At 41.4% G+C, this 26,837-nt stretch overlaps 1 protein-coding gene across 1 annotated transcript; it reads right to left on the bottom strand.

Moving 5' to 3' along the window:
- Positions 1-863: 863 nt before the first annotated feature.
- Positions 864-26,086, bottom strand: LOC139422059 (POU domain, class 2, transcription factor 3-like). Its single transcript, XM_071173200.1, has 13 exons — positions 25,986-26,086; positions 25,559-25,615; positions 19,417-19,433; positions 18,445-18,546; positions 17,448-17,559; positions 17,143-17,231; positions 9,867-10,043; positions 9,043-9,184; positions 8,770-8,903; positions 8,162-8,326; positions 7,260-7,326; positions 2,109-2,220; positions 864-1,877 (listed from the first exon to the last, which is right to left on the bottom strand). Exons 2-13 carry the CDS (start codon positions 25,605-25,607, stop codon positions 1,835-1,837), a joined length of 1,209 nt encoding a protein of 402 aa, XP_071029301.1. The 5' UTR covers positions 25,608-25,615; positions 25,986-26,086; the 3' UTR covers positions 864-1,834.
- Between the last annotated feature and the right edge of the window lie 751 nt (positions 26,087-26,837).

Here is a 26,837-nt window from a genome sequence, read left to right as displayed (position 1 = left end):
TCCATGTGACACAGGGTGGTTATAATGGTTGATGACCGTGTCAAAAAGTATATTTTCTACAAGTTAGTAGAAAATTATTTAAAATAGTTATTTAAAATAAGATGGGGGGGGGGGATGACTGTAAAGAATTCATAACAAAAATAAAGGACAAACTTTCAAATGAAAGGAAACTTCTTGGCTGGGACAAAACATTTGAATAGGTGTCATAACCAGCCATAAAATAACGCAATATATGCCACAACAGGTGTAAATATATGGGTCATGACAGTGTTAAGACCATGTTATGTCAGGTGTTATGACATATTACGATATGGTTATGACCGTGTCATAACTTGTTATGACGCTGGGTGTCAAGTAAAGTGTTAATAAACAAAACAATGTACATGGGCAGCTCAACTGAATCCAACATATACAACTGTATAGGCTACATGCATTTTCCGGTTGTCAAATACATTTTAATTTTTTTTAACCTTTATTTAATAAAGGCCATTTAAAAATGTTTGCCTACTTCAGTCTTTAACTCGAATACCGTTTTGTTTTTCCAGGTTTCGGATTTCTCCAATTTTTTTCTGGTTTATCCCAGGTTTTTTTTTTTTTTACACTTTTTTCAAATAAAAAAAACGAAAAAAATATTTTCTGTGTTCACAACAATGCGTAAACCACATCAGGGGACGACTTTTGAGGTCTAGGAAAAATCTAAGAAATTTAGTTTTTTTTGTGTGTGTAGTTGCCCTTTATTTCAGTGAGCATGCCCTGCACTGTTGTTTGGTGAGCAGATTTTATGTAGTGCAGTAAGCACATACACTACCGTTCAAAAGTTTGGGGTCATTTAGAAATGTCCTTGTTTTTGAAAGAAATCTAACATTTTTGGTTCATTAAAATAACATCAAATTGATCAGAAATACAGTGTAGACATTGCTAATGTTGTAAATGACTATTGTAGCTGGAAATGGTAGATGAAAAAAATGGAATATCTACATAGGCGTAAAGAGGCCCATCAGCAACCATCACTCCTGTGTTCCAATGGCACGTTGTGTTAGCTAATCCAAGTTTATAATTTTAAAAGGCTAATAGATCATTAGAAAACCCTTTTGCAATTATGTTAGCACACCTGAAAACTGTTGTTCTGATTAAAGAAGTAATAAAACTGGCCTTCTGTAGACTAGTTGAGTATCTGGAGCATCATCATTTGTGGGTTTGATTACAGGCTCAAAATGGCCAGAAACATAGATCTTTCTTCTGAAACTCGTCAGTCTATTCTTGTTCTGAGAAATGAAGGCTATTCCATACGATAAATTGCCGAGAAACTGAAGATCTCGTACAACGCTGTGTACTACTCCCTTCACAGAACAAAAATGTGATTTTAAACCTAACCCTAACTTATGAAGGCCAAGTTTAATGTGTTGGTCCACCAGACCTTCTGCGCATTTGGGCAGAAGTGTTTGAGGTTAGGAGTAATGTGACTAACATGACATCACTTTAGAGCCTTATGCCATGCTTCAGCACAACATGTCACCCTTTTATAAAGCACATGTTTATATCACATTCGACATAGTGGGTTATGGCAGTTGACATTGGTGATTATGTCACATAGTTAGGCCACATTTATGAACCCTTTATAAACCATGAAATACAGTTAAAGATACTTTGCAACACATTTATGTAGTGCTTATGAAGGCATCATGAAGCTTCTATAATTTGAACATAATTTAAAGCGGGACCAAGTATTGTATATGACATTTGACAATATGTGTGTTTGATGGATTGTATCCATTTCTTTTTCCCTTCATTGACATCGGTAGTTTTAGTTCTCTTCCACAACAGGCAGGATTTCTCAGTGGTGATAGGGCATAGGGTTCCATGTGCGATACCACGACCTGAAACGTAAACATAACAGATTCATCGCTCATCTGTACAATGCCATGTTGCCATTACAGCACTAGAATCATCTTCTGGGTGTCTCTAAAATGACACCATATTCCCTATGTAATGTTCTACCTTTGATCAGGCCATAGGGCTCTAGTCAAATGTAGTGTACTATATACTGTGGGTAATGGGGTGCAATCTGTTCAGATGTGATTGGCTGTGGTGAGAGGTGAGTCCCTTACCCTGGTGAGCTGAAGGATTGGTTGACCTGGGAGGTCAAAGCAGGGGAGCCTGACGAGAGTGTGCCGAGCGAAGGCCCATGACTAGGACTATTAGGAGAGGGACTCGATGACACTAGAGCACAAATGAATAAACTCAATTTAACATGCACACTCACTTCACGAGAAAGCTTGAGACTTCATACAGTGAGTTTCATATGGATGAAGGTTTTACAGGTTAGATTTCTCAGACAGTGTGGATTTCACACAAATGTCTTCATGCCCTTCACTTTTACAGGTCTTAAGTACTACAGACTACGGTGGGGTCCAAAATGACTGATACCTTTGATAAAGATGAGCAATAATGACTGTATAAAATGAATGATTCAAGTACTGAGCTATATTGTATGCTGAAACACATTTATACTAATACAATTGCTCAGAGAAAGAGATAATGTTTAACAAGCAATCAAAAAAAATATTTAAAAGGTCAGGATAAACATTATTGACACCCCTAATGATTCTTATAAATAAAGTAGTCAAAAGTTCAGTGTTTGGTCCCATATTCCTTGGACGCAATGACTACATCAAGCTTGTGATTCTAAAAACTTGTTGGATGCACTTTCAGTTAGTTTTGGTTGTGTTTCAGATTATTTTGTACCCAATAAATATGAATGGTAAATAATGTATTTGTCACGACTTCTGCCGAAGTCGTTGCCTCTCCTTGTTCGGGCGGTGCTCGGCGTTCGACGTCACCGGTCTTCTAGCCATCATTGATCCATTTTTCATTTTCCATTGGTTTTGTCTTGTCTTCCCACACACCTGTTTTCAATCCCATTCATTACCTGTTGTGTATTTAACCCTCTGTTTCCCCTCATGTCTTTGTCAGAGATTGTTTTATTGTTAGTGTTGTTTATTTGTTGTGTTGGTGCGCAACGGGTCCTCGTATCCAAGTTTTTTCATATCTGTACGTTTTAGTGTTATGTAGCATGTTCTGTGGACATTCGTTAAAAGACTCCATTTACACTCCATTTTGACTCTCCTGCGCCTGACTTCCCTGCCACCTATACACACGGCGCTGACAGAATCTCTGACCCTAAAAATATGAAGTCAGCAGAAGAGGACATTACGCCCATGGAGGTGGAGGAATGTGTCCGGGAACAAGCGGAGGTGATTGACTGTTTGAGCACTGTAATGGATCGCATTGTCCAGAATATGGATCGCTGGGAGAGACAGGGAGTTTCTCCAGCGCCACCACCACCACAACCGCAATCTCCCTTGAACACTTTTTCCCCTCCGGAACCGAAGATCCATTTATCCCTACCCACGGGATACAACGGAGATACTGCCGGCTGCCAGGGTTTCCTCCTTAAGCTGAACTTGTATCTGGCCACGGTCTCCCCAGTACCATCTGACCGTGAGAAGAGTTACGCCCTCGTCTCATGCCTCACCGGGAAAGCCCTGGAATGGGCCAGCGCTGTGTTTAGAGAGGAGGATGCGGCGTTGGACCATTTTGAGGAGTTCACCCGCCAATTCCGGATAGTATTCGACCATGCACCCGAAGGCAAAGCAGCAGGTGAGCTCCTCTATCATATGAGGCAGGAGAAGAGGAGTGCACAGGAGTTTGCTTTGGAGTTTAGGACCTTGGCTGCCGGCGCTGGATGGACAGGTCCCTGATCGACCATTACCGTTGTAGTCTACGCAAGGACGTCCGTCGGGAGCTGGCCTGTAGAGACACCACCCTCACCTTCGACCAGCTGGTGGACATGTCCATCAGGCTGGACAACATGCTGGCTACTCGTGGACGTCTAGATCGGGGTCTGGTTGTTCCATCCTCCCGCACCCTCTCTCCCGAACCTATGGAATTGGGAGGGATGGTGCGCAGGGAGACCGGAGGGGGTTCCCACTCGAGCACCATTCATGGTCGCAGAGGGCACACTGCTGGTCGGTGCCGGGTTGGTTCCTCGGGGAATAGAGAAGGCAGGCAGGGCATTCTGGCATCACCCCAGGTGAGTAGGCACCATTCTCATCCAGAGCCCTCTGTTGCACTAATGTTTGTCTCGGTCACTTTTCCTGATTTTTCCCTGCATTCCCAGTATAAGGCGCTAGTAGATTCAGGTGCGGCTGGGAATTTCATTAATAAAAGTTTAGCTCATAGTTTAGGGATCCCTATTGTTTCTGTGGATATGCCTTTCCCTATTCATGCCTTAGATAGTCGACCATTAGGGTCAGGGTTTATCAGGAAGGTAACCGCACCTTTGTGTATGATAACGCAGGAGGGTCACAAGGAGAAGATTAGTCTTTTCCTTATTGATTCTCCTGCGTATTCTGTGGTGCTAGGCCTACCCTGGTTAGCTTGTCATAACCCCACTCTTTCTTGGCCACAGAGGGCTCTCACTGGGTGGTCACGAGAGTGCTCAGGTAGGTGTTTAAGGGTTTCAGTTGGTGCTACTACAGTGGAAAGTCCAGACCAGGTCTCCACCGTGCGCATTCCCCCCGAATATGCCGATTTGGCTCTCACCTTCTGTAAAAAGAAGGCGACTCAATTACCACCCCATCGACGGGGGGATTGTGCGATAGATCTCCTGGTAGACGCTGCATATCCCAGGAGTCACCTGTATCCCCTGTCGCAAGCGGAGAAGGAGGCTATGGAGACATATGTCTCTGAATCCCTGCATCGGGGTTCATTCAGCCATCCATTTCACCCATCTCTTCGAGTTTCTTTTTTGTGAAAAAAAAAGGATGGCGGTTTACGCCCGTGCATTGATTATCGAGGTCTAAATAAAATCACAGTGAAATATAGTTACCAGCTACCTCTGATCAATGCGGTTATTGAGTTAATGCACGGGGCACGCTTTTTCACAAAATTGGATCTCAGGAGTGCGTACAATCTGGTGCGTATTCGGAAGGGTGATGAGTGGAAGACGGCATTTAGCACCACCTCAGGTCATTATGAGTACCTTGTCATGCCATATGGGTTGATGAATGCTCCATCAGTTTTCCAATCATTTGTAGATGAGTTCTTCAGGGACCTGCACGGGCAGGGTGTAGTGGTGTATATCGATGATATACTGATATACTCCGCTACACGCGCCGAGCATGTGTCCCTGGTGCGCAGGGTGCTTGGTCGCCTGTTGGAGCATGATCTATATGTCAAGGCTGAGAAATGCTTGTTCTTCCAACAATCCATCTCCTTCCTAGGGCATCGGATTTCCACTTCAGGAGTGGAGATGGAGAGCGACCGCATTACAGCCGTGCGTAATTGGCCGACTCCAACCACGGTAAAGGAGGTGCAGCGTTTTTTAGGGTTTGCCAATTACTACCGGAGGGCCCGGTGCGCTTGCAGTGGTCGGCTGAGGCGAACAGGGCTTTTGGGCACCTGAAGACTCTGTTTACCTCGGTGCCTGTGTTGGCTCATCCGGATCGCTCTTTGCCATTCATAGTGGAGGTGGACGCATCCGAAGCTGGGATAGGAGCAGTGCTCTCTCAGTGTTCGGGTACGCCACTGAAGCTTCGCCCCTGTGCTTTCTTTTCAAAGAAGCTCAGCCCGGCGGAGCGAAACTATGATGTGGGGAACCGAGAGCTGTTAGCTGTCGTAGAAGCCTTGAAGGTGTGGAGGCATTGGCTTGAGGAGGCTAAACACCCTTTTCTCATCTGGAATGACCACCGCAATCTGGAGTACATCCGGCAGGCGAAGAGACTGAATCCTCGCCAGGCAAGGTGGGCCATGTTTTTCACTTGTTTTGTGTTTACTCTTTCTTACAGACCAGGCTCCCAGAACGTTAAGGCAGACGCATTGTCTCGGCTGTATGACACAGAGGAGCGATCCATGGATCCCACTCCCATACTCCCAGCTTCGTGTTTGGTGGCGCCTGTAGTGTGGGAGCTGGACCCGGACATTGAGCGGGCGTTACGTGCAGAGCCCTCTCCCCCTGAGTGTCCAGCTGGTCGTCTGTACGTTCCGTCTGCTGCCCGCAACCGATTGATCTATTGGGCTCACACGTCACCCTCCTCTGGTCATCCTGGGATAGATCGGACGATGCGCTGTCTTTATGGGAGGTACTGGTGGCCCACTTTAGCTAAGGACGTGAGGATTTATGTTTCCTCCTGCTCGGTGTGCGCCCAGTGCAAGGCTCCTAGACACCTGCCCAGAGGTAAGCTACAACCTCTACCCGTTCCTCAACGGCCGTGGTCGCACCTGTCGACCAAGGCCAAGTTCATGGAACGTCTCGGGGTCTCGATCAGCCTTACTTCAGGTTTTCACCCCGAGAGTAATGGGTAGGTGGAGAGAGTGAACCAGGATGTGGGTAGGTTTCTGCGGTCCTATTGCCAGGACTGGCCGGGGGAGTGGGAGGCGTACGTGCCCTGGGCCGAGATGGCACAGAATTCGCTCCGCCACTCCTCCACTAACCTCTCTCCCTTCCAGTGCGTAGAAGCCAAGGTTGAAGGTTTCAGACGACTGTTTCAGGCACGCGGAGGAGTCCGTGTCTACCTTCAGCAGGCTGTGACGTGCCAAAAAAAAGAACGCAGATCGCCACCGCACTGAGACCCCGGGACCGGGTCTGGCTCTGGATCCGAAACCTGCCCCTCCGCCTGCCCTGCTGGAAGCTGGGTCCGCGGTTTGTCTTCCATCACACCTGGTTCCAATTCCATCAATGTTGTGTATTTAACCCTCTGTTCCCCCCCATGTCCTTGTCCGTAATTGTTTGTTGTAGTGCTTGTGCACGTTATGCTGGTGTGTACTGGGTTTTGTTTGACCCGTTTATTGTATTGATTCTGTTTACAGTGGTTTATGGTTATTAAACTAAACCGGTGTAAATCAGTTTCCGCTCTCCTGCGCCTGGGCCAGTCGCATGGCATTACAATGGGACCAAATACTACATTTTGTCATAAATTAAAGTAGTCTAATTTTTAGGTGTGTCAATAATTTTGACCCCTAACTTTTTGAGAAAAAAATATTACTTGTTACAGAAAATCTCCTTTTCTGAGCAATTGAATTAGTATAAAATAATATAATCTCTTCATTTTTTGGAGCATACAATATAACCTTTCAATTATTTATTTGATACAGTCGTTATTGCTAATCTTTATCAAGGGTGTCAACCAGTTTGGACCCCACTGTATATGAAGTTGTCTTAAATACAGATTATATGAAGTGCATATGGTGACACTTGCCTCCTCCTGAAGCAAGAGGGCTGTATGATCTGGACGTGGAGGCCTGAAACAGGGTGTTACATGAAGGCTAGTGGGAAAAAAATAAGACAATGTACTGAAAATGTTTTAGTGTACATAATGCATTACTATTACACTACTATTTTATTACACAAATCTTATCATATACCAGTGAAGAGCGAAAGCCCCTAAAAAGCAACTTCTCGTTTTGAAAACGGCCTACGTGCTATCGATAGGAGTCAGAAACATTTATTCTAGTGTCAAAATGGACACTATTAAAATATTACAATGTTGGTCATCAAGTCAGTCTCATCCAAAACTGAAACTTGCGAGGTTATAGGAAAAAAAGGTATGTCACGGAATGAAGGGTACCTTCAATCCTGCCCATATGCCCACAGCTGGAAGCACCCAAGTAATAATCCATTTTGAGTGCAGCTGCACGTGACCCAATCATAATGCCCATGATATCCCTATGGGTCTTGTTAGGGACCATCAGTAAATTACACAATGTACATGAGACAATATTTTAAAAGGTTAATAGCTCTAAATTCCAATGACTTAAAAACCTCAAAACAACTGTAAACTGTAAAAATTCATATAAAATATTGAAAGCATTTACAATGTGTAATTTATTGACGGCCCCAAACTAAAATCAACTTTGCCACTGTGGCACACCAGCCACGCTAATTGGCGAAAGCAATAGCTTGACTGGGCAACTTCTTAATGACCAAGGCGAAAAATGTGGCCAAATCAGAACGTTCAGCCCCCCTTAAAAATATATAGGCTTTCAAATTGACTTGAAAATATAGAGCTACTGTACATATTCCTAACTGGCCACTTTACTATCAGGAAAAAAACATACAACATTTTACCAAAACATTATCACTAAGAGATTTAAAGCTAACCATTCTGGGGTTGAAGTTATGTGATTTCATGGGTGAGGTGGACACAGGGCAGTAGATCCTCTTTTCCTTCTGTCTACGGTTACAGAACCACACCCGCACCACCTCCTTCTCCATAGACAGCTGCTCTGAGATCAGTGTGATCTCCTCCGAGTTAGGCTTGGGGTTCTGAATAGAAACATGGGTATAATGGTATTACTGTAGGTGCTATTAGCGTCTATGAACCTTTATAATGCCTTATAATATGGCATATAATATGTAGCTGCTCTGATATAATTGTGATCTTCTCTGAGTTGTGCTTAGGGTTCTGAAAAGAAACCTTGGTAGTTAACTGTAAGGCCTGCAAGTACAATGCTTATGACTTATTATAAGCATGCATGAGCTTCTATAATGTCTTATAATAAGCCATATCATATGTATCAACATTGCAACTAACTTGAAATGGCTGCTATGTAGTCACTCAAGTGCCACAACAATGTGCATGAAGGTGGATTGTTTTGCTCCCTGCATGAAGTGTTTTTAAATACAAATTATATCAACAGTTCCTAAATGATGTATTTATGGTTGGAAGTGCAGGGGACAATGTTAGGGGATAGACAGAGTTAACTCACGTCAAGAAAGCGTTTCTCCAGGGTGAACTTGATGTTGGTTTCAATGCTTGTTCTCTTTTTCCTTTTCCTTCCATAGCCTTCCATCAGGGGGGGTAGAGAGGCAACGTTGGCCATTGAGTCAGAGGGAGAATTCTCTGATGTGGAAAGAGATAGTGAACATGATTTTAAATTCTTTTTTTGAGCCAATAAAGCAAAATAAATATCCCCTCGGCATAGAAATCAACAGTACAAGTGTGTAAAGACATCAGCAAAATATGTTATACACTATAGTACCTGCGTCGCTCAGCCACTTCTCCAGTAGCGGCTTCAACTTGCACATATTTTTGAAGCTCAGGTTGAGTGCCTCGAAGCGGGAGATGGTAGTCTGACTGAAGTCATTCCCATACAGTTTCCCCATATCCAGGCCTACATCACCCTGGAACACACACAGGATATATTTGAATCTGATTATGGCAAACTTTCAAATAATAATGTTATCTCTTTGAAGTAGTTTGACTACAGAAAACATGTCACTTCACTACTGTCTTTGCACTGTGTGTGTTACAACTATTTCAAAGTGTGCAAGTACACCAAGTACAGAAGTTAGGTGGCATAACAAGAGCGAGGCAGTAGCTTCAAATCCCAGGGCTGACAGGAACATTGGACTTTGCCATGACTTATGCCATGTTTATATGATATCTGAGTGAGAGTGACTAACAAAAATGATTACTACAATATTTAGATAATTGGCTAGACTAACTTACCTAGAAATCTATCAAATGTTAGCTGATGTGGGCTTATTGAGTGACTGACAGTGACTGACATAACAAGAGGAAAACATTTGATGCACCATCAAATTTCTAAATTGCACGTTGTGTATTCTACAATACTAACTAACAATAAGTTGAGACCCCCACTGACTTCCTAAAAATAAAACCACATTTTATTGAATTTTTTGGGGGTTTGGCTGTGGGGCCCTAAGAGGCTGCTTATTTCGCTTACGCCTAGAAACGGCACTGCCGGTATGTGTGGTGTCCGGGGCTTAGGGAAAATAACAAGATAGCAAAAATACAAATAAAGCTATATTGTATTTTGAGCCAGTGGTCCTCAGTCTGTACCTGGGTGAAGCCCAGTTTGATGCGTCTCTGTTTGAAGGCCTTGGCAAACTGTTCCAGCTCCTCTAGGTCACTGGGATCGTCCTGCTGGGGAGCCCCGATGTGTTTGGGGACCTGCAGGTGGGACATGTCCACGTGTCCTTCCATGGACGACGACGTCAGGCCCGACCGACTCATGGCCTTTAAGGAGGAGAAAAATTGTTAAATGGATGATAGAAAGTGTTGTATATGTGTTCAGCTATGTGAAAATTTTAGCAGTGTTAGAAACCTTGTTCATATGGAAATGTAACATGTTTTTGTGATATGCAAATGTTCTCTTCATATTTCCTCATCACTACACTGAGTGTACAAAACAGTAGGAACATCTGTTCATTCCATGACAAAAACTGCAAAGTGAATCCAGGTGAAAGCTATGATCCCTTATTGATGTCACCTTTTAATTCCACTTCAATCAGTGTAGATGAAGGGGAGGAGACAGGTTAAAGAAGGATTTTTAATGCTTGAGACAATTGAGACATGGATTGTGTATGTGTGTGTCATGACGTTGCCCTCTTTGGGTACAGCAAGCCCATCCCCCCTCTCCCTGCCTCCCTCTTTCCTCCTTCAACTAGGCTGCTGTGGTCAGAGAGAGGTCGTAAATTCCTGAGGATCTCCTCATGGTCACACAGTACAGAGATAGAGTGAAGTTTCATAGAGAACAAAGGAATTTCTTCCACCTCACATAACTTGAGGCCCGAACAAATTTCATGTTCCGGAGAAGGTATAAAAGATCGGTGAAGAATCCAGCTACGAACTGTTCCGTTTGTTACAATTTGGGGAAGCTCATGTGAGACGGTGTGGCCACATTACCATAACGCTGTTTATATAATAGCCTCAGATATGAGGTTTACATCTAATTGTTGTATAAGATGAATGAGTGAGTATGATACTGTTTACACAATTTTACAATGTGATTTTGGACTGTTTAATGAAGGAAATGCCAATTCCTTTTTGAGTTTAACCTCTTGAAGCTAGGGGGCACTATTTTTACGTTGGAAAAATAACGTTCCCAAAGTAAACGGCCTATTTCTCAGGACCAGATGCTAGAATATGTATATAATTGACATATTAGGATAGAAAACACTCTAAAGTTTCCAAAACTGTCTAAATATTGTCTGTGAGTATAACAGAACTGATATAGCAGGCAAAACCCTTTGAAAATCAAACCAGGAAGTGGCTTCTATTTTGAAAACTCCATGTTCCATAGCCTCCCATTGCTCCATTTAAAGGGATATCAACCAGATTCCTTTTCCTGTCATTTCCTCAAGGTGTCAACAGTCTTCAGACATAGTTTCAGGCTTTTGTTTTGAAGAATGAACGTGAACGACCACATTGCGTAAGTGGATAGGTGGGGGCTCTCAGAGTGAATTGTGCGCAAAAGAGAAAGGCGGCCATTGTTACTCCCGGTCCTAGTGAAAAGCCAACTGTCCCGGTTGATATAGTATTGAATAGATATTTGAAAAACACCTTGAGGCTTGATTATAAAAAACGTCTGACATGTTTCTGTGGACATTATGGATATAATTTGTAATTTTTGTCTGCGTTGTCGTGACCTCTCTTTCCGGTGGATTCCTGGGCATAACGCACCAAACTAATGGAGGTATTTGGATATAAAAAATATATTTATGGAACAAAAGGAACATTTTTGTCTAACTGGGAGTCTCGTGAGTGAAAACATCCGAAGATCATCAAAGGTAAACGGTTAATTTGATTGCTTTTCTGATTTTCGTGACCAAGTTACCTGATGCTAAGTGTACTTATTGTTTTGTCGAGCGATCGATAAACTTACACAAACGCTTGTATTGCTTTCGCTGTAAAGCATAATTTCTAAATCTGAGACGACAGGTGGATTAACAAAAGGCTAAACTGTGTTTTGCAATATTGCACTTGTGATTTCATGAATAGGAATATTTTCTAGTAATATTATTTGACTGTGGCGCTATGCTATTTCCGCGTTGCTGATGACAATTATTCCGGATCCGGTATGGGTGGTTCAGAGAGGTTAACTGATTCAGAGGACCGCCCCTGAGCCCAGTTAGGGTCAGGCATCCTGGGACAGCCCCTTTTCTGCAATTCCGAATAAAACCCAAATTTGAGAAATTATCACCAGACAATGTTTCTCTCAATCACGGGAGTACAAAGGTTGTAGACCATTGCTGAATCTTTTAACCATACCACGTGGTTAAAATCTTAGACTATCGATAATAATAAGAATAAGAACAATTATTTTATATTAATTACTAGTCTGCAGCTAGGAATTCGGTATCATTGAACGCGAAGAACGACAACCGCTGAAACATCCATTCTATAACAAATGAATGAATGTCACTCTGAACTATTCCCTCTAACCAAGACAGATATATATAGAGAGAGAGAGAGACAGAGAGAGAGAGAGGACGAAACTCTCCAACAGAAACAAACTTTTCAACAGCGATCAAGACGACACACTGAGCGTAAATATATATATTGATTGCAATTGTTCCCGAATGAGTGAGCGTTCATGTGCAAAGGATTAGCATTTCAATTGTTATAATTATCACTCTAGTGACTTCTCAGCTGACTCCCCCTTTTGTCCACCAAGCCGCGATGCCGGTTTAGTCCACTAGGGCACATTTCCTATAATTTCTTGTAACCATATTAACTTTGTTGTTTTGTTTATGCATTTCTGTGAATTACTTAGTTAGTAATAAATAAATTATTTTTTTAAATTTATTTTAAAAAAAAATTATTTTACCCCTTTTTCTCCCCAATTTCGTGGTATCCAATTGCTGTAGTACCTACTATCTTGTATCATCGCTACAACTCCCGTACGGGCTCGGGAGAGACGAGGGTTGAAAGTCATGCGTCCTCCGATACACAACCCAACCAAGCCGCACCGCTTCTTAACACAGCGCACATCCAACCCGGAAGCCAGCCGCACCAATGCGCCGGAGGAAACACCGTGCACCTGGCCACCTTGGTTAGCGCACACTGCGCCCAGCCCGCCACAGGAGTCGCTGGTGCGCGATGAGACAAGGACACCCCTACCGACCAAGCCCTCCCTAACCCGGGCGACGCTAGGCCAATTGTGCGTCGCCCCACGGACCTCCCGGTCGCGGCCGGTTACGACAGAGCCTGGGCGCGAACCCAGGGACTCTGATGGCACAGCTGGCTTAAATAAATGATTTAAGAAAATTGATGTATGTATGACTCATAGTGAAGACTGGGTTCGTGCAGATAACCAACAATTTACGACGTTTGGAATGAAACTAACATGAGGTAAAGTAAATAATTAATTAATCAGAAGACTATGGATCAGATATGAAAATATCTGAAAGGTTATATTGGGAAATTATAACCTTGTAATCTGAATATTGTCCTTGGTGCCTTGACTTCCTAGTTAATGACGGTTACATTATTAATCAGTCTAATCGCGTAATACTAATTACAGAGAATCTTTGATAAAACTAAGTCTTCAATTTAATGATAGTAAAGACACAACATTTATGGTGCCCCCTGTGAGGAATCTAAGATAGAATTAGACTTTGCTGTGGAATTCTATATATCAATTGTGCAAACAGAATTGTACAAACAGACTGCTTTGTATACATTCAAATTGGTTGTGTGTGTTCCCATTTGAAGAGGCTACAGAGCACCTCCGGTAGTGGTCGTTAGCGTCAGAGCAATGAGTGATAAATTCCAGATTTAGTCCTTTAGGCCTAACGGTACTATTTCTGTCAGTCAATTTTAACTTCTAGAGCCAGTAAGGTTCGGAATTAGAGGATAGATCTTCGGCGTTCGAGCCAAAGTATTTAGCTGCCTACCGCACTACACCACAATTTACGGCGTTTGGAATGAGACTAACGTGAGGTAAAGTAAATAATTAATTAATCAGAAGACTATGGATCAGATATGAAAATATCTGAAAGGTTATATTGGGAAATTATAACCTTGTAATCTGAATATTTTCCTTGGTGCCCCGACTTCCTAGTTAATTACGGTTACATGATTAATCAGTCTAATCACGTAATACTAATTACAGAGAATCTTTGATAAAACTAAGTCTTCAATGTAATGATAGTAAAGACACGACATGTGCCATTCAGAGGGTGAATGGGCAAGACACAGTATTTAAGTAGGTGCCGGGCACACTGGTTTGACGCTGCTAGGTTTTTCACACTCAACAGTTTCCCGTGTGTATCAAGAAAGGTCCACCACCCAAAGGACATCCAGCCAACTTGACACCACTGTGGGAAGCATTGGAGTCAACATGGGCCAGCATCCCTGTGGAATGCTTTCGACACCTTGTAGAGTCCATGCCCTGACGAATTGAGGCTGTTCTGACGGAAAAAGGGGTGGCCAGCCCGCTCATTAGGCACGATTAGGTGTCCGCCTATGGCGGAAAATTGACGAGGGTGGCATTTTCTGAGCTAAACTTAGCAAGACGCACCTCCAACAACACATAAAACCTCACATAGGCCTAATTCTGCCCCTTAACAATTACAATTTCTCTCATGCAATGGCATAAGGGCTTTTTAGCTGCCATGTGATAAGCAGTGCCCACTTTGTCAAAATATTTAGCTTGTCCATTCCCAGCGCGCCTCTCCAGGGTGCTGTTGGAGAGATGCATCGCTGCGGCGCTCCACCAACGAATGTAACATAAATCATGTAGCACGTATAGGATATGGTAGAAAGAGTATGTGGCCTTTTCTGTAGCCTACAGGCTTGAGATAAAAATGTATGACAATGTAATGAGACTGACACTTTGTACATCATGCGCACCCAATCAAATAAAAAAGGCACTGTCGTGTTAACAAACAACATATCCAAAAACCAGGACAGGTCAAAGTAAAATGGAGAAAATGTCATGGACATTCACAACTGTTGTACAGGACCTTTGCATAATTGTCATGATTAGTGCTTTCAAGTTTGTATCCGTACATTTTTGACAAGCTGATCATAGCAGAAAAATAAAATATTTATGCATTTCCCGCTGTGTGAACACATTGCAAATAGTCACATCCATTAGTCCCAGGAATCAGGACTAATAAAGTGAATGCAATGACCTGTTTTACAAATGGTGGGCCTATCACATGGAAGGGCATATATAAAATTTCACTCTTTTTTTGTTTTACAAAACTTGCGGACTCCTTCACCGCAGTCAACGTGAGTAAAACCCTCGCAAGGCTGCCGGCCCAGACGGCATCCCTAGACGCGTCCTCAGAGCATGTGCAGACCAGCTGGCTGGTGTGTTTACGGACATATTCGATCAATCTCTATCCCAGTCTGCTGTTCCCACATGCTTCAAGAGGGCCACCATTGTTCCTGTTCCCAAGAAAGCTAAGGTAACTGAGCTAAACGACTACCGCCCCGTAGCACTCACTTCCGTCATCATGAAGTGCTTTGAGAGACTAGTCAAGGATCATATCACCTCCACCCTACCTGACACCCTAGACCCACTCCAATTTGCTTACCGCCCAAATAGGTCCACAGACGAAGCAATCACAATCACACTGCACACTGCCCTAACCCATCTGGACAAGAGGAATACCTATGTAAGAATGCTGTTCGTCGATTACAGCTCAGCATTTAATTACGTAGTACCCTCCAAACTCATCTTTATGCTCGAGACCCTGGGTCTCGACCCCGCCCTGTGCAACTGGGTCCTGGACCATCTAACGGGCCGCCCCCAGGTGGTGAGGATAGGAAACAACATCTCCGCCCCGCTGATCCTCAACACTGGGGCCCCACAAGGATGCATTCTCAGCCCTCTCCTGTACTCCCTATTCACTCATGACTGCATGGCCATGCACTCCTCCAACTCAATCATCAAGTTTGCAGACGACACTACAGTGGTAGGCTTGATTACCAACAATGACGAGACAGCCTACAGGGAGGAGGTGAGGGCCCTCGGAGTGTGGTGTCAGGAAAATAACCTCACACTCAACGTCAACTGCTGCCTACATTCTGACTCAAATCTCTAGCCACTTTGATAATTAAAAATTGGATGTAATAAATGTATCACTAGTCACATTAAACAATGCCACTTTATATAATGTTTACATACTCTACATTACTCATCTCATTTGTATATACTGTACTCTATACCGTCTACTGCATCTTGCCTATGCCGTTCAGCCATCGCTCATCCATATATTTATATGTACATATTCAGATTCATTCCTTTACACTTGTGTCTATAAGGTAGTTGTTGTGAAATTGTTAGATTACTTGTTAGATATTACTGCATGGTCGGAACTAGAAGCACCAGCATTTCACTACACTCGCTTCACTCGCTACACTACACTCGCATCTGCTAACCATGTGTATGTGACCAATAACATTTGATTTGATTTTACAAACAATAGGCATGGACTCTACAATACCACGTGGATGGCCATTCATAAAACACAATTTCAGGCAACACTGTAGGCTACACCTCAGTAAGCATGGACCGACGCCAACGTCTTTTTGATGTCTGATTTTGGTGCAGTCCGGACCGGCCTTGATTTCTACATCCACGGTCATTGGTTTTTGGTCCAGTCCGGACCAAATCTGAACCAATCATAGACGTCAATGTTTGGTTCAGATTTTTTTTATAAATTACAACTATTCAACTTTTATTCAGAACCAAAATTAACCTGATTTCAACATCTGGAAAATATGTATTTTTTTAATGTCTGGAAAATACATATTTTCAAAATCCGGAAAATAAATATTTTCTACCGTTATTCAGAACCAAAAATGAACCTGATTTCAATGACCGGAAAATACGTATTTTTACATGTCTGGAAAATATGCCTTTTCAACTTACTGGAAAATATGTATTTTAAACGTACGGAAAATATGTATTTTCACATTTCATTCAGAACCTAAATTTAAACTAACTTCACAATCTGGAAAAAACACATTTTAAATGTATTTTAAATGTAATTTTACTTACTGGGACTATTCTAGTTTTGCGGGGTGGCATTTTTTTGGTCTCGACAAAAATGGCAAGGACCGGCCCTGAATTCAATATTAGGAAGGTGTTCTTAATGTTTTGTGCACTCAGTGTATATCTGACTGATGTCAGTGAAAGTTCCATGATACTGTAAGACCTTATCCCTCTCATGGTATGTCCTGTAAAAAGATCATTCGGTTATCAAGTTCAAGGATCCGGATGCATAACCTGTATTGTTGCCCTTTAATCTACTCAGCAAATGTGGTCACTTGACTTACAGCTAATAATGCCAACTGGTGTAAGAGGTATGATTTTTACCTGAGGTGTTAGTGCTAACCCAGGCTGATGCTGGAGGAGACCTGACTGGCTCTGGGTGGGAAAGTTGTGCAGGTTCTGCTGCAGAAGTGCTACACAGGGGGGAAAAATTGTTATTGATAATTAGTTTGGAGAAGTATCATAGATATTGTAAACTTCCCAGATTTTTCAGAAATCCTCGTTGAAGGATTCCCAGTTGGAGGATTCCCTCCCTGCTTATTCTCTCCTGGTTTTCGGAGTCCTCAAACTGGTATACTGTATCTGGAAAAACTGGGAACTGTGGGAAAGTTTACATGATACATGTTTACCTTGATGCCCCGTATGTTGTGTCTGAGAGAGGAGGAAGGAGGAGGGGGATGAGAGGTGGTGAGAGCCTGACATAAGCACCAGCTGCGGCATGGTGTGGAGGGAGGGGAGCTCCTGTGGAAACAGAAATACTATCTTAGATTTTTCATTTATTTTAATCTTTATTTATCCAGATGAGTCTCGTTTAGATAAAATATATTTTGCAAGAGAGACCTGGATGTAAACCAAAAAACAACCAACAAAATGCATTCCTTACAGAATGACCATTTCCTCCTATTCTTAGAAAATGATCAATAATCATAGCTTTACGTGACATTAAACATGGGGCGGGCGGTATATACAGTGCCTTTAGAAGGTATTCACGCCCCTGGACTTTGTCCCACATTTTGTTGTTTTACAAAGTGGGATTAAAATGGATGTAATTGTAAACTACACAATATACTCTGTAATGTCAAAGTGGAAGAAAAATTCTAACATTTGTAAAACATGAATGAAAATAAAACACCTATATATCTTGATTAGATAAGTATTCAACCCCCTGAGTCAATATATGTTAAATTCACCTTCACCTTTGATTACAGCTTTGAGTCTTTCTGGGTAGGTGTCTAAGAGCTTTGCACACCCGGATTGTAAAATATTTGCTTATTATAATTTGTTTAATTCTCCAATCTCTGTCAAGTTGGTTGTTGATCATTGCTAGACAGCCATTGACTTGCCATAGATTTTCAAGGTTATTTAAGCCAACACTTGAATCGATTTTAAATTCAGGCTGTAACACTACAAAATATGAAAAAGTAAAGGGGTGTGAATACTTTCTGAAGGCACTGTATCAAGCGTAATAGAGTAGGAGTGCTGATCTAGGATCAGGTCCCCCCCTGTCTATATAATCATATATATTATGATTTAAAAGGTAAAACTGATCCTAGGGCAGCACTCATATTTTAAGACACTAGATACATATGGCCCCTGATCTACTGAGACAGAAGATGCCTGACCTACCACTGACAGCTGGCTTGCCTGGACTCCAGGTATTGGTGATCCTTGTGCCGGGTGACATGTTTTGTGTGCATGGAGAGAGTCGTTGAGGTTCTCTGTTTTAATCTGTGAACCAATCACATGACAGTATTACTCACTTTATTACTTCCTGCTGTCTGATGTTGACATTGTCTTTAGAAGAATAACAGTCCATTAACACTGTCTTGTCTTTTTCAATGGAAATCTGCATATCAATTGTGTATGACCAATTGACATGGAACAACCAGGCTGACATTTGGCCTATGTTGTCATAGATCACAGTGTGTGTGTCTGTATCTCTGTCTATGTGTGTGTATGTGTATCTCTGTCTGTGCGTGTGCACGTGCGCGTGTGTGCGTGTGTGTGGACCGGTTGGGTTAGGCTGCTGGACTTGTTTAACAAGATACAAACTGTGATAAACACAACTCCCCTCAGGCAGTGCAGTATGCAAATGTCTCACCGGGGCTCAAGGCAGTTTCTGTAACCCCCAGGACTAAAACAATAAACCTCTAACAATCTCGCAATGCCAATTGGAAATACATAGTTTACGAATAACTTATAGGCAATAGGTTATAATAATAGGAAGACATTTTGAGGTATATAAACAGCTGTGTGAAAAATCTGATGATCTTAGTTTAACTGTCCAGCAGTCTATTCAGTTCCTGTAATACGATAGTAGAAGTTCTTATGACATTATTTACACTGTCTATCGTACATTACTTTCAGTAATGGATCACTGATCACAATCAATGTTCACAATCAATGTTTTTCTTATAAAATCGTACAAGTACCAATTGTCTCAAGACATATGGCATGAAGTAAAAGCCTTTCAAGTTTTTCTATATTGAATAAATTGCAAACATGGTTTTCCTGTAACGTTCAAGCTCCCACTTGAATGAATTCCCATTTATGGAGAGTTAATCTGAAGTTAGAATTAAATATGTTTTCTATACTCACTTGTCTTTGTTCAATGTCTGCAGGAGAAAGTAAATATCAAATATTAGACAGCCAAATATCACAATGCCCTTCCTAGCATATTAGGGTTACACTGGGTTAAACTACCTTTAGTTTCTAAGAATAGGCCTACACATGAAGTAGCGCTCTGGATAACAGCATGGCTCAGGGATGGACAACTGGCGGTCCTCTCCGTCCCTATTGCAAAAATGTGTAGAATTGCAGCAAAATGTCTTTAAAAGTACAAAATGTTTTCTTCTTTCAATGGCAAAATTGCAGGATATCTCTCCACTGTTAAGTGGGGTCCTAAAAGGTTTTGCTCGCAAGGTGGGGGGGACCCAACTCAACTAAATTTCACTTAGGGCCTCCAAAAGACTAGGGCCAGCTCTCGCTGCATGTGTGGGTATGGATGTGAGTTTGCAGACCCGCAAGCTACTGCGGCCCCTGATTATGAGTTCAGGTTTTTTTGTAGCCCCCACCCCCATCAAAGTTGCCCATCACTGGTATGGACGGTTTTTCATAATTAAGCTACAAGAGGGAATACTAAGCAAATCATTAAATCCTTTCTAATAACTTTCATGAATAAGGCATTATAAATGCTTGTATATAATGCTATATATATATATATATATATATATATATATATATATATACATATATAAACTTCAGACGGGCCTGGCTTAAGCAAGGGGACACGTCTGGCACTGCAGGATTTGAGTCCCTGGCGGCGTAGTGTGTTACTGATGGTAGGCTTTGTTACTTTGGTCCCAGCTCTCTGCAGGTCATTCACTAGGTCCCCCCGTGTGGTTCTGGGATTTTTGCTCACCGTTCTTGTGATCATTTTGACCCCACTGGGTGAGATCTTGCGTGGAGCCCCAGATCGAGGGAGATTTACAGTGGTCTTGTATGTCTTCCATTTCCTAATAATTGCTCCCACAGTTGATTTCTTCAAACCAAGCTGTTTACCTATTGCAGATTCAGTCTTCCCAGCCTGGTGCAGATCTACAATTTTGTTTCTGGTGTCCTTTGACAGCTCTTTGGTCTTGGCCATAGTGGAGTTTGGAGTGTGACTGTTTGAGGTTGTGGACAGGTGTCTTTTATACTGATAACACGTTCAAACAGGTGCCATTAATACAGGTAACGAGTGGAGGACAGAGGAGCCTCTTAAAGAAGAAGTTACAGGTCTGTGAGAGCCAGAAATCTTGCTTGTTTGTAGGTGACCAAATACTTATTTTCCACCATAATTTGCAAATAAATTCATTAAAAATCCTACAATGTGATTTTCTGGATATTTTCTTCTCATTTGGTCTGTCATAGTTGAAGTGTACCTATGATGAAAATTACAGGCCTCTCTCATCTTTTTAAGTGGGAGAACTTTCACAATTGGTGGCTGACTAAATACTTTTTTGCCCCACTGTATATATATATATATATATATATAATGCTTGTTCATAATGCTTTATAAACTAGAATACTTTTTTATAAACGTTTATAAATTGTTACGCTCGTAACACTTGTAATTATTTATAAATGTTTACAAATGATGAAGTACTTGTTTATTTTAAATAATTTATGAATGCTATTTCATGACATTTATTATAACGTGTTATAATAAACAACACACAGAGACACCATGCCCTGAATTGTATCAATATATAGGATAATAATATACAAGATACAGCTTCTTGGCACTAATCATATCTATCCTAATCAGGGGTATAATGTATAAATTCAATACAGCCATATGGATGATTCACCACCATATGGAGTGATTAAGAAGGTTATGATCATTTTAACCCTACACTGGCACCCTCCCTTCAATACAACAATACCATGTGACAGACAGAGAGTGCAAAGGTCTGCTGTGATAGGTAATCTTCCCTCATTTGAATTTCAAATGGCCCTCTGGGAGTTTGTGGCGAGCGATGTGCCTGCTCGACCCACAGTATGGAAATCCCCCCCCCCCCTCCCACCACCACCCTGTTCAGAGGCCAACCCTCCAGTATGGAAATCATCAAGCCATGCAAATCAGCTGCGTAGTCCTGGCAACCTTTTCAGGCCCTTCCATTGTAATGTTTACAGACCCCCAGGTGCACTGTACACACGGACTAAGGGACCTATTCATTCCGCGTAGCGGAAATTCAGCTTTACAGCGTAATTGAAATTTAAAGGCAATGTTCCCGGTTTAGCAAAGACTGCATTCACGGTAAACGCTGCATATGTCAGCTCAATCGAAAATTACCTTTAAAGCCGCAATATCTAACTTTGGCAACCCAACCAAATTCACATAAAATTGTGTTATTGATCTGTCATTCTCATTGAAAGCAAGTCTAAGAAGCAGTGGATCTGTTCTATGTGAGCTATTTCTATGCTTCTCGTTCTTCAGTTACATTTTTTCTTATTTTAATTTCGGTTCTGTAAACCATCTTCAAACAGCTGAAAATACAATATTTTTGTTTATGGTAAAGATATTTCACAGCGGTTTAGATGGTACAAAGATTCTCTACACTATACTTGCTTGTTTTGCCACATAAACTGAAATTAGGCTAACTATTAGAATTAGCAACCAGGAAATGGTGGAGTGATTTTTGCAAAGTGGGGTGGCAGGTAGCCTAGTGGTTAGAGCATAGGGCCACTAACCGAAAGGTTGCTAGATCGAATCTCCAAGCTGACAAGGTAAAAATCTGTCATTCTGCCCCTGAACGAAGCAGTTAACCCACTGTTCCTAGGCTGTTGTTGTAAATAAGAATTTGTTCTTAACTGAGTTGCCTGGTTAAATGAATAAAAAGGTATTTACATTTCTATTGCAGATTCAGAAATGTTTCAGCTTTACAGATTGAATAGAGCCCTAACTCCAGACCCAGAACTATAATGGCACTGGGTTTAACTTCCATATAATGGTTATATCACACCCCTTGCAATTCTAAAATCTCTGATAAAAAGTGTCTTATGATTTTGTTTCCCATAATATACATTACCATACTAATAGTAATGGTAATGGAGTTGACACAGAATAGACTGTCTGGTTGCATGCTCTGGATGACTACTCAGCCAGGTTTTCAGTAATGGGACTGACAGATTCTGAATCAAGTGTCAAAGCCCTCCATCCAGGATACACTGCTGTGGAAATCAATGCATCTCTGAAAGTGATATCTGGAAAGCCACTTTCTGCAATTAATCATTGTAGTTATACATCAATAAATATTGATAACTCAGCAAATAGACTGTTTCTGAATTTCTTATTTGTATTTCTCATCTGTTTTTGTTCTACGTTATGTAGTATGACAGTGCATTCGGAAAGTATTCAGACTCCTTCCCTTTTTCAAAATTTTGTTGCCCCACAGCCTTATTTTATAATAATGACAAAGGGAAAACAGGTTTTTAGAAGCTTTTGTGAATGTATAAAAAAATTAAAAAAATGAAATATGTTATTTACATAAGTATTCAGACCCTTTGCTATGAGACTTGAAATGGAGCTCAAGTGTATCCTGTTTCCATTAATCTTGATTGGAGTCCACCTGTCGTAAATTCAATTGATTGGACATTATTTGGAAAGGCACACACCTGTCTATATATGGTCCCACAGTTGACAGTGCATGTCAGAGCAAAAACCAAGCCATGAGGTTGAAGGAACTGTTCGCAGAGCTCCGAGACAGAATTGTGTCGAGACACAGATCTGGGGAAGGGTGAAGCATTGAAGGTCCCCAAGAACACAGTGGCCTCCATCATTCTTAAATGGAATAAGTTTGGAACCACCAAGACTCTTCCTAGAGCTGGCTGCACGGGCAAAGTGAGCAATCGGGTAAGAAGGGCCTTGGTCAGGATCCTGATGGTCACTCTGACAGAGCTCCAGAGTTCCTCTGTGGAGATAGGATAACTTACCAGAAGGACAACCATCTCTGCAGCACTCCACCAATCAGGCCTTTATGGCAGAGTGGCCAGACGGAAGCCACTCCTCAGTAAAAGGCTTCTAAAGGACTCAGACCATGAGAAACAAGATTCTCTGGTCTGATGAAACAAACCGCCACATCTGTTGGAAACCTGGTACCATCCCTACGGTGAAGCATGGTGGTGGCATCATCATGCTGTGGAAATGTTTTTCAGTGGCAGGGACTGGGAGTCTTGTCAGGTTCGAGGGAAAGATGAATGGAGCATAGTACAGAGAGATCCTTGATGAAAACCTGCTCCAGAGCGCTCAGACTGGGGCAAAGGTTCACCTTCCAACAGGATAACCACCCTAAGCGCACAGCCAAGACAACACAGGAGTGGCTTCGGGACAAGTCTCTGAATGTGCTTGAGTGGCCCAGCCAGAACCCGGACTTGAACCCGATCGAACATCGCTGGAGAGACCTGAAAATAGCTGTGCAGTGACGCTCCCCATCCAACCTGACAGAGCTTGAGAGGATCTGAAAAGAAGAATGGGAGATACTCCCCAAATACAGGATTGCCAAGTTTGTAGCGTCATACCAAGAAGACTCGAGGCTGTAATCGCTGCCAAAGGTGCTTCAGCAAAGTACTGAGTTAAGGGTCTGAATACTTATGTAAATGTCATATTTCAGTTTTTACATTTTTAATAAATTAGCAAACATTTGTCATTATGGGGTATTGTGTGAAGATTGATGAGGGGACAAAAAATATATATTTTAGAATAAGGCTGCAACATAATGAAATGTGGAAAAAGTCAAGAGGTCTGAATACTTTCCGAATGCACTGTACATTGTTATTGATCACTACATTGTTGGGTTTAGAGCTTGCAAGAAAGGCATTTTACTGTTCGTGTGTATGTGACATTAAAACTTGAAACCGATAAAAGGTCTCCATGCTCTAGTATATTAAACAATTACTATTCATGAATTTGCTTAGGGGATATCCTCTCAAAGGTACAATTAACACACAGAGAACTATCTCATCTTATTTCATACAGACCTTTCATTGAAAGAAAAAAAGAATTAGGGAGTTATGTTGTTTGATTCATTTTGGTTCATTTGTGTTGAAAAATACAATAAAACAATGAACTGTAAGCTGTGGGAAGGGATTCATGATAACATTGCTCTCAGGGCAAAACGATAGTGATATTTTCCTCTCTTAACTGATGGTCTTGCGTAGCGTTGTGGCTATTAGTGTTAGATTACATGAAATGCATAGCTGGTGTGATCCTGATGTGATCCTATGAGGTGAAGTTGATTCAACTTGAAAGGTTAATGCAACCAGCTACTGCTGCACTCATATTTCAAGGTTTCTCAACCTTGGAGCAGGAAAGTTCAACTAACATTAATTCCTGAGTTCTCTCAACACATTCGCCAATGTTTCTACTCCTAGTGTACTCAAATGATCCCAATTGTATTACATTAATTTCTTTGAATAATTTGAATGAAGTTGGGGCAACATCATGATGGAAACGGATTAAAAAACGATTTTTGTAAGATTATGTCCAAAACTTTAAAACAATGAATTCACTTCCATACATTCTGAATCCAAGTTCCACATTTTCATTGAGTTTGTTCCGTGTTTCACCACCTCTCCCATGTCACCTAATAGCCTGGGGATGTGGCAGCTTCTCTGCAAACAGCTTGAGGTACAGACAGCACATCCTGGTAGAGCCTCCAACGGACAGAATCAACACATCCTATTTTAGAAACACTTGTTCATAGTAAAGTGTTATTGAGGGAGATGTTTGCTGTTGATAAGGTTCTTTCAACCAGAAAAATTGTACAGCGAAATAATAATTCACTATTCACACTGTGGTTATCAATACACCCTAACGCCCCACTAAATACCAGAGAGTTTGTGGAAAATATAGCTTAAAGCTACAAAACAAATGTGCAGACACACCATAACTACTTCAGAAATAAACTTTTAGGATTAAAATAACCATAGCAATGTAAAATCTTCATGCTCTGCATGGAAGCGCCACATGCCCATGCATCCAAAATCCATGAGGACAGTCGTAACATACGAATAAGCAGAAATTTAAAGGAAAATTCTGTAAGGCTATTTTGTTTTAAACACCACCAATAATTTTTTTTTGCAGGTGCAATGGAGGAAAAAAGTTTACATCACAATTTGTTCAGATACACCTGACAAGAGTTAGCGACAAACAAACAAATTTAAAATAAACATTGAAAATCAGGTGAAACATCCTTACCTGCTTGTTCATGGTGAGCCTCTGAGTGTTCCACACCATCTGTGCTCATCTTAATATCTGTAAATGATAAATACTGCTGATTTTCCTAAAGGATTGTAACTTCACTGGGACAGTGCAGCACACAGCTCTACCAGTAAAAATCAAATTGAGGTTATTCTAATGCAGTTTACTTTCAAATTTTCTCCGACATGTGATTGCTGTTATAATATTCATAAGTTGGAGGGTATCCCCATTCAGTATTGACCACAGTTACTCCAGCTCTCCACCCTATCTGAACTCAGTCAAAACCAGATGAATCAAGTCAAGAGACACTCACAAAGTTTGTTGAAATGGCTATTTTTTGTTGTTGCTTTTTATTACATTGAATATAAGTATGTAAAACTTGAACAGGTAATTTATTCATTTTGAATAAAAAAATAATAATTACCTGGATTGAAGAATTGTTCCACTCACTGGTTTAGATAGCACTATGTGAATATGTCCTTTTTTTTCTCTAAAAACATGCTGGTATTGGGATAGAAATTTCACAAACCAACTAGTGCTCATCTGCATTTACCTAAGTGGGATAGTGGAGGAACATTGACCTTTTTTTAGTATCCCACACAGGCAGATAGAGTCATTTGCATAAGTCTCTCTGTGTGTCCTATCCAGTCTCAGTTCTTTTGCATAAAACAACAATGGGTTGTCTGCGAACTTAGGAAAGTTGCTCTTCAGTGTATGTGTTTATATAAAGGGAAGTATAAAGGGAAGGACAGCATATCGCAATGGCATAACTTCGCATCAAAGCAGGGCAAATTCGGGAGAGAATTATAGTTATTTGTCACTATGGAAGGAGATTGAAATCTACCAATGGGCAGAATAAATGAGCAGACTGCCAAAATGTGGGTAACACTTTTTAATAAATGTAATGAATAAACTGTATTTAATTATCAATAAATGTAAATTTCGTTATTTGTAAACATTTATAAACATGTGCACTTACAGGCATTGTAAGCATTACAGTTCATTAGCATTTCTAACATTTTATAACTGTATAAAACGTTATGACAGGTTTGGTTCGAAGTGCATTATCATCTGCTTCTTTTCACTACAAGACAACATTGTGCTGAGAGGATGCCACAACCACAGGTCTGTCTGCCTTGAATGACATGAAGAAAAGAAGGCATGGGACACACGAAGACCTTCATGCAAATGCATTTGGTCAATCTTAAAACAGATAAAGAGAATACTGGTGTCCAGTGGGAGAATGGCCCTGGTGGCGGAGTAAGCAGCTACCTTC

This window comes from Oncorhynchus clarkii, chromosome 12, assembly GCF_045791955.1.
Source record: "Oncorhynchus clarkii lewisi isolate Uvic-CL-2024 chromosome 12, UVic_Ocla_1.0, whole genome shotgun sequence".
Lineage (NCBI taxonomy): Eukaryota > Metazoa > Chordata > Actinopteri > Salmoniformes > Salmonidae > Oncorhynchus > Oncorhynchus clarkii.
This window is presented reverse-complemented; position numbering and strand designations above follow the sequence as displayed.

Bases quoted from the DNA above. Each gene is read 5' to 3' on its own strand.
- LOC139422059 (XM_071173200.1), bottom strand. From the start codon at position 25,607: ATGAGCACAGATGGTGTGGAACACTCAGAGGCTCACCATGAACAAGCA. The intron at 17,560-18,444 runs GTAGGTCAGGCA...CTGTTTCCACAG, and splicing joins AGGCAAGCCAGCTGTCAGTG to GAGCTCCCCTCCCTCCACAC. The intron at 10,044-17,142 runs GTAAAAATCATA...TCCTCCTTAAAG, and splicing joins GGTTAGCACTAACACCTCAG to GCCATGAGTCGGTCGGGCCT.